Source organism: Coptis chinensis, chromosome 2, assembly GCF_015680905.1.
Source record: "Coptis chinensis isolate HL-2020 chromosome 2, ASM1568090v1, whole genome shotgun sequence".
NCBI lineage: Eukaryota > Viridiplantae > Streptophyta > Magnoliopsida > Ranunculales > Ranunculaceae > Coptis > Coptis chinensis.
Window position 1 is genome coordinate 113,867,647 of NC_141457.1, and position 9,179 is coordinate 113,876,825.

Consider the following 9,179-nt stretch of genomic DNA (forward strand, 5'->3'; position numbering starts at 1 on the left):
ACCAAGGTCTTGCCAATGGACCACTGGTCATGGGAAGAATTTTCTAGTCTTGATTCATTTTGATTTGGTATCTCTTGAGAGTCCCTTCCAGAGACCTCAATCCATATGATAACCCTTATATCTTGTTCCATCTGAGAGTGTTCTGAGGATGTGTATGAATCTTTAAAATGATTGGCAAATGGTAGTTTACTTTTGACATGTTTAATTATGAGTCTCTTCCCTTTCCCGATGTAAGCCCCTGAGTGCTTATAAATACTATTCGGCTTATAAATTTTGATCCTCTTGTAACTACAATTCTTAAGTTCAGTTGTTTTTATGTATATTTGAATTGTTTTGCAAACTTCATTAGGACAATGTCTGTGGATTTCATAATTGTACAAAGGTATTTGGTTCGCCATTTCATGTGACTGTTAAATCACAATGTGGTCTAAATTGTACTTTAGGAATCTTGTCATCCGTAAACTAAAGGTAACTGAGTTAATGCGAGTGGAACTGTGGAAGCAACATATGAGTAGAACTTTATGTTTGGCAGCAAACACAGTGTCATGTGAAGTTCAAATTTCGACTTATTTCCCATTCAGTAGTGTCAAACCAAATACTTTTTAGCTTGATTTTACCTATATCCTTGTTTCTATATGCTCTTATGCTCAGTTGACGATGTGCTTTAATTTAAGTTCTATTTCCAAATTTCTTGTGGCAGTGACTGAAGTTGGAGTTCCTCACGACTTAAAAATAGCTAAATGAGAGGCGGAGTTCACGGTATTGGAAACAATAATAGGCGATCTTTAGTGGCTTTCAGTGAACAAAATAAAGTTCAAAAGCAAAATTACCGTTTTCTTTTTGGGGTCGGACTTGGGTTTGCCATGCACAATTCAAATCTTGCATTATCTTCTATTCACTCCTGTGAACCTACGACAGATTTGGTGGAAATATGCAGTAACTTTACTACAACTATGGTCAAGTGTTATTATATATGTAGATCTCATTTGGAACTTGGAATAACCTTGCATTGCCATAGTTCAGTTTAATTTTTGATTTCCTTGTTTCTCATTTGGAATAATACCTAGTGGTTTGTAATCTCTCAGATTTTTCTGCTAAAGTCAAAATTCACCCTCTTCCCTGTTTGGTCATTGTTGATAATGATGCAACACAGTGTGCATTTCTTAGCAGTTCATGCAGTCATGTTTTGACTGTTCTTCACGGTTGGAACCTAGAGAGACCTGGACTTTTATTATATACCGAAAATTATATACCATTAATAGTTTTTGTTCGTGGTGAATTCTTTGAGTTCTGATGATTTTCCATTCTTTAAAAAAAAAACTCTTTCAATTCTACGTAGGCGTTAAGTTGGGGTTTCTTTTTCTTTCACATTTTTTATCTCTTTTTAAGAAAATTAGATTTTGGGGAGGTTATTATAATTTGAAAATAAACAAAGGAGAAATTAACAAATCTAGGGAGGTGTCTCTAATTATTTAGCCATCCTTTTTTTTAGGATCCAATCATATTGCTGGAAGTGCAAAATGGAACGATATGGTGAGGAGAGAGAATGTGCGCGAGCTTTTATATATATATATATAGATTATTTATTGTGTTTGTGTTGTGATTTATTGAGTGGTATATCGATCTCTGACTTATCCACAAATGTTATCCACAAATGTTATTGAGTGGTATATGATATATCCACAAATGTTATTGAGATCTCCCAGATGGGGTTATGTCACTTATGTGGTAGTGGGAAAAGGGCATTTTAGTCTTAACTAGCATCATGCCCGTGCGTTGCACGTCTTAACAATACATCACTCTACCATAAAATTTCCAAAGAAAAAAAAAGTCCTATATTCCTTTTCTCATCTCACAATCAAAATCATCGAATGAGACACCCAGAAATAATTCAACCCTGGAATTGAAATTGGATATATGACATAACCAAATAAAGATAGGAAGCCAACAAAAGACACACATGAACAATAGGCAAACAAACGTCAGAAATTCAATTTTTACATTGACATAAGAAGCCATAGTTGTTCGCAACATCAAGAAGACATTATCCATTCAAACTTAAAAAAGTAAGAGGGAACAAAAATAGATTACACTTGAAGCTCTAAACTGCAGTTCCACGCCTGGGACCTTGCAAACAAAACAATGCAAATGTCAGAGCAAATTTCACAGGTAAATAATAAAGCAATGTATATTTTTAATACAAAAGTTTACATAATTTATAATCGATCTCCTTTCTACACTATGCTTGAACCTTACTAAGGCTTGAAGAAAAGTGTCACGGTGTGTATTTCACTCTTAATGCATCCAGCAAAAATTGAAATACCAATAACCACCCCTAAACTCTCAAGTATCAAGTTAAATTAATCCAATGCACTAAATCTTTCTGGTTTCCTAATCCCTAATAGCAATCCATATGAAACATGGATAATCAAATGTGACAGGTAATGTTATCAAACCAATTATAGCCACCAAGACATTCATATAAATGGTATCTTAACTGCTACAAAACATGTCAAACATCCAAATACTATTCAGAATCCAGCACAAATGAAAATTGGGCATGGTTTATTCTTATTGCATGTGTATGCATAATCCAAGTTATCGGGTATTGGTATATACTATATAGTAGATATGGAATCTAGATTGGTTGTGACTCACCACATATAGGCTTGTGGAATGGCTGAAGCGGTCAAGGAAGCACAATGCAAGACTTTGTATAGGTTCGAACCTGTGAAATGGAGATGGATCGAATGGGTCTGTTTAGGGCAACGACTAACCATGTTTCACACCTGTTAGCAAAAAAAGGAAAAAAAAAAGTAGAAAAAGTATGTTAGGTGTTGAGTAGACTAAGTAATGTAATGGATAATTGATAAATAAGATGAAAAATAGTAAGATATGAATTCTTAATTTGGGAAGAATATGTTCATAAACTTTTTAATAGTAAGACATGAATACTATGAAAAAGAATGATAGAATTATGAATACAAAAAGGATTCTATTCCAACTAAGAAAAATAGAGATGGATGGATGTATTAACTGCGTTAAATAATCACACCCTTAAAAGGTACAATTCCAAAACTTTATGATGAATTGCAATACATTCATTTTGATTTATCACAGTTTTAAAGTATATATCATTTGAATAAGAAATCAAAACCTTGAAAGCTTTCAATCCAACAGGATGCTTACAATACCTCCTCCAAAAACATTCTCTTTTTATCCGTAATTTTTTTGGCTTCTCAGGTTACGCTTAGCTACGTATTGTGACTCTAAGCTTCTTATTACATCCTTTTTTCAAGCCAAATCTTACTACAACCTTCTTCAAGCATTAAACAATAAACACTGATCTCAACATCCATATCAAGAACCAAAAAAAACTTACAAAACATAAAATATTAAATTTTATGAATAAAGAGTGTATAGTGTCAGGAAAAATTAACAATGGGAGCTAAGTGAAGAAACAAACCAAAGGGAATGAGGTACATTTTATGCACCTGTTTACTATGTTCCATAAGACTATAACCATGAACAACTTATATTACATGGAATACGTAAACGTACATTTTAACATCTATCTATGATAAATGAAATTTATAAACAGGACTAAGTGAATTACAAAATAATGATATGCCAACTTGAATGTATTGAAAATTTCCGACGAAAACTGAAAACTCCATATACCCGATGTTTGGATCAGTAGCAAAAGGCATTAAGCTCCGATCCACTACCTTAGATTAAAGTAACTATCAAAAGTATGTAAGCGACACGAATAGATATGAAATTGAAATCTAAAGGGTTAGAAACAAATACCTTGACACCTAGTGCAAGAGTAGTAAGAGCTTTTGAGCATCTAGCATCTTCAGCTGTCTTACTCCATGGAAACCTTATTCTGTCTTAAAGCAGTCCGTTAAGAAAAAAAGAGAAAATAAAAACCACATTAAACCCAAACTTGCATTTCAAGTACATAGCATCACCTAATTTTGTAATAAAATATTTTGTTTGTAAAAGATGTAGTATAACTTATAGTAGTACTCAAGCTTATATGATATTGAGTCACTAACCGGCAGTAGTGTAAGCGAAGAAACTACATTCTCAAGCTATGGATACCGGAGGACTAATAGTGGATGGTATCCATGTAACTCAAGCAAAAAGAACCGACACCCATCCATTAGCCTGAAGCCCTCAGCAACCCCATCTAAATATTAAACAAATGATTTCTTATTCCAGTAATAATAGCAGCAACAACAAAGACATGGTTAGACGTCACATTTTCTACCGTCAGTAAAAATCGTTTACTAGCTCCACCTTTATCATAGCAGCAACATGTCCATCTACCACATCTTCCACTTGACTTAATGAAAACTTCTCACTCCATATCCAATAGAACCAGGTAATCGTCCGGTTAACCTTTCAATCGACTAACACAACATACAAAATAAAACCATATTTCAATTAACAATTCTATGTAAAGCGAAGGGAATACTCGACTCTGAAGTCAGATGACATTGTGTATGTACTTAATCAAATCTCAGAACACACAAAAATTATGCATGGGCATTGCCTATAAGCGCATTATGAGTCACCACATCCTTTTTTAAGTTAGCTCGCTCCATCATTTTGCAAATACCCATAGCTTCTTGAAACCTTCCAAAGCACAAATGTATTATATATTTGGTACATAATATTTGTAGGTAGTAATTAGTATAAACAAATATATATTGACTTTCAAAGTGGTGTGCTATAAAAAGATGAGCCCAAGTCCCATGCTTCTTCGGCTAATAAAGTAGCACATGCCACATTTTTCAGTATGGGTGGATAGAGTGGCTCCAAAAGCAATTTCTTTTCATTATGCATGAATGTATGAGTATTGGACTCACCATCAAGAATACTCTTGTGGTTGAATTGCCACTGTCAACCTAATAAGAGGTGACAGAAAAGATCTATGGATCTAACCAACCAATTAACCTTAGTACGTTAGTGTGTCATCCAAATGTCTACAGGACTACATCTTGATAAATGTTGAGCTTAATTAACTGCCTACAAACTCTACTACAATATATAGTGTGCTCAGAAAATGTGAGGATCAACAGTGTTAGAATCTTAGATACGCAAGTAAAACTGCTTTCTTAGATACATTAAGTTCTCCTGAGACATAGAAAACATTAATTTTGTTTAAGCACACATTTGACATAGAACTGGGAAGGTTAAAATAGATGTAAAATTGTAGTGCAGTAATAGAAGAAGTTGTTGGGTGCACCTTTAGATTTTCAAGAGCTGCATCTTTGAGGAAAATGCAATGGCAATCCAATCTGGTTGGAGCACTGACCACTGCAGCAGGTTAATTTCGGAGTCGGCAGAGTAGGCCAGCATGGGATCAATCCCATTGGGACCAGCAACAGTTGACAACTCCCAAATGAGTGTTTGGGCATCATCACCAGTGTAAAGGTGTGATTTAACTTTCCTTTACATACACTGTTGAGTGCGAACTGGAATGGATTATTGAAAGGACCGAGTTCGTTTTGGGTGCGAACTGCCTACGTATCTTGCTCTCGGTTGTTTGGGGGTAGAGAAGAATCAGGTCTGGCGTAGTTCATAGGAGGGGTATTTATAGGTGTTTGGAATGAATCCTTGCCCGCCACGTGTAAAGTGCATCACCAACGTGGGGTCTAGATCAAGGAGGCGTGTGAGTCCTGTCTTTATAGGTCTGCTGTGATGATGGAGATTAGTAGTCTGGGCAAGTAGCTTGCGGCAAAGGGTCGTCGAAATGAAGTGGCGATGATTCGCATATGCTCCTTTGCTCATGATTGCTTCTAGAAGGCAAGTTGAATCACGTTATAGCCTGGTTCGCGTACTGGTGCGAACTGTGCTAGAACATTCTCTTAGCTTGTAGGTGCGATCTAGTTCCACAGGTCGGTGTGATAGTTCCACCGTGTTGAGTACGGGCCGGATATTCCTAAAAGGGGATATCACTCCCCTTACCACCCTCCATGATAGGGTCCGGATTGGTCGAGGGAGCCGCTTGCGAGAGAAAACATTAAGGCGCTGTGGGTGATGCTAGGGGTGGAGATATCCGACGAGCTGGAGAGAACGATCTGTGGTACCCTGTGAGCTGGTGGGCGTAGATGTTTGACACGCGACCGGCCGCGGGGAGAATCCGCGATTCGCAGAGAAAAATGTCTTTGCCCATTTTTCGGGATGTGAAAAGACAGGACAGTTGGTTGGAAGTCGTGTGCCGTTAGGGTTGGGGTGTAATCATGATGCCTTAGAAGTTGGAGGGGCGGTCGTTCAAAAATTTCACTTGCTCTTTTGAAACGTCATTTGGCTGCTTTGTCTGGTAGAAACCACTTCACTACCGCCACATCCTTCAGGTTAGTTTTCTGTCATTGTTGAACTCCTGCTTCTTGCTTCGTGCTTTGTTTATGTTCTAGAGCTGTTAGGATAATCGGTTAGTTACTAGTGGCTAGAATTGTTAGGGTTAGAGGAAAGATGTCGGACTCAGATGACACGCGATCTGATGAGGTTCGCGAAGTTTCTCTTGGTTGGGATGACGAAGAGGAAGAGAAAGATGAGTCTGTGTGTGGGGTGGGTGAGGGTGATGATGAAGATGAGGCGGTTGAGGAGGTTGGAAGTGAGGAAAATGCGGCTCGATCTGCGTCTGTAGATGCTGAGGCTAGCACCTCAGGTCGCTGCGAGAGGTCGTCTTCTAGCGGGCTGCCGCCTAGGGCTGTGAACAGACATGCTTTGAACGCGTTCCCATATCTAAGAGAGAAATATGGGATAACCGTGAGCGGTCTGGAGATCCGTGAGCGACCAGAACGCTCTATAGCGATAGGTACATCCCACCGAATCATGGGGTGATAATCTGTGAGGGGCAGCTGAAGGCGTACATGACGATACCGTTCTCAAAGTTGGTTTGTGAGTTCTTAAACCGCTGTGGCTTAGCGCCTGTTCAGTTTGTGGGTAACACCTGCCGGTTGTTCAAGGTTTTTGACCTGTTGAATGCCAGCGGTGAGTACCGGATAGAGGTCACTGATGTTTACAAATGAACTAAATATTCAGTACAAGATCGAACTACTTTTTATCTATAATTTGAACAGAGAGATAGCGAAAGACCTTAAATAAATATCTGTAGTGAAGAAGATGGATATCAAGTTATGCTTTTTTTTCCAGGACGATCAGCGACTTTCATGGTTTTGTCAATGAGTTTCTTAGCTTTTCTGCTTCGAATCTCCACTCTTACGCTTGAGCTTTTATCCATTTTCACGTATGGTTTCTTCGATTTCTTTAACGATCTCACCTTCGATTTGATCGATTCCACTATGTTCTCTAATTGAATCTGCATCTTGTCCCTCTGTGCTTTCTTTCAGAGCAGGCACAGCTTTTAAAACATGTTCAAACTTCAAAGTTGCTGTTGCATTTTTTTTCTCTCGCGCTCTCGCCTATCAATGCTGAACACCAAAGGCATTTATTGGCACACCTGCACACTGGGTCGCCTACCTTAATGAATTTACTTTTCCACCCTTTACTCCAAGATCTCTCAGATGGGATTATGTCACTTGTGTGGTAGTGGGGAAAGGGCATTTTAGTCTTAATATTTCTTTTATGCAAAAGTGTTGACTTGGAATTCTATTTGGGCCTACGAATCTTTGGGATTACTTCGTTGACCATAATAATATAGTAAACATGATCACGTTATTCAGAATTTCAGACCCACCAACCATAGTTTTTCATGGGCGGCCCTAACTTTTAAAAGGCCCAATTCAAACTCTCTAAAATTGGGCCTTTTCTATTTTATGAAATGGGTTTTTATATTGGTCCGCTGTTTTTGTTATTTTTTTAACATGGTAGTGTGCATTTTTTAAGATGAATTGGGCCCTCAATTTTGGGTTTCATTGGGCCAATGAAAGGGCTTAGACTGCATAGGCCCAGGGCCGGCCCTATGGGCCGTGTTGGTTTTTGAGTAGTTACACTACGGAATAATGGAATACAGACCTACAACACAGTCGATCTATACAGTGATCCAATCCAAGCTTCGTTGGAGAAGACACCACATGTGGTCTCGTGTTCGAGATCAGCTCCCTTCTGCCAGTTCATTCGTGGTACCTTAGTCTCCTTTAGTCTTTAGTCCTTACCATTGATTGGTTCCACATCCTAGACTTGAGTTTCCCTGTTAATATGGTAATATAGCGTGCTAAAATCACATGCTTGCTATCGTCCTTTAGCACATAGTTTTAATCAGAGTCTCTCGAAAAGCCTATAGATAGGCCGATTAATCTCGGTTAAGTAAATGGGTGAGTTTTTGGTAATTTCAATTGATGGTGGTGGTTGTTGTCGAATAAGCATTACTTTTTACAAACTTATGAAACATGTGATGTTTAAAATTAGTTGAATTGTAATGCTTATTCCACAACAACCACCACCATCAATTAATTAGTTGAATTGTAATGCTTTGATTGAAATTGAAGGTGGTGACAACCAAACTAATATGCACGTTTTTATATTTGCATCAATGTTACTACCATATGCTTAATTCATATGTACTCTAGCTAATTCATATTATTATTATTTTGTGTGCATCTCTTTAAGTTTGTCAATGTTTGTTTACTGATTTCAATGCAATTTAGGACATTGATTGAGTTTTTTCTTCGTAAATTGGAGAAAAGAGAATGAAGTAATCATGATGGTAATGGAATTTTACGAATTTGAATTGAGACAGGTAGTCATGCTATTATATTCAGTTTGTAAGTATTATATGCCAGTTTTTGTGTTCTTCAAGAGTTCAAGAGATGTTGCAAGTTGGAGTTGATCCCCATATTTTCTTTGGGTACTTTTGGTGGCCCATAAACAAATATCAATCTAGTCTTTAATGTTAATAATAAGAATATTTGATCAGTGGTTTATAAATAACACATTTTATTGTTTATACTTCATTAACATGAATATCGGGCAGTAGTTTATTATTCATATATCTATATTATCCCTTGAAATTATACCCAGCAAAAAAAGGGTGAATATTTAACCAAAAGAAATGATTTTGTTTTTTCTAATAAATAAAATCATGTTGTTTAAAAATTTTCTACTACTTTATGATTTCCATGCTAAATGGTAAGAAGATGGTATAGTTAACATGCAATTACAAGTAGCTTAAATAAGTTGTACGTTAGCACTGAACAAACACA

General features: G+C 37.1%; 1 protein-coding gene across 1 annotated transcript; it reads right to left on the reverse strand.

Moving 5' to 3' along the window:
- Window positions 1–7,036: 7,036 nt before the first annotated feature.
- On the reverse strand, window positions 7,037–7,456 carry LOC147520956 (uncharacterized). The gene has a single exon (XM_086592480.1). The coding sequence runs from the start codon at window positions 7,340–7,342 to the stop codon at window positions 7,148–7,150; it is 195 nt and encodes a 64-aa protein (XP_086448606.1). The 5' UTR covers window positions 7,343–7,456; the 3' UTR covers window positions 7,037–7,147.
- Window positions 7,457–9,179: the final 1,723 nt, after the last annotated feature.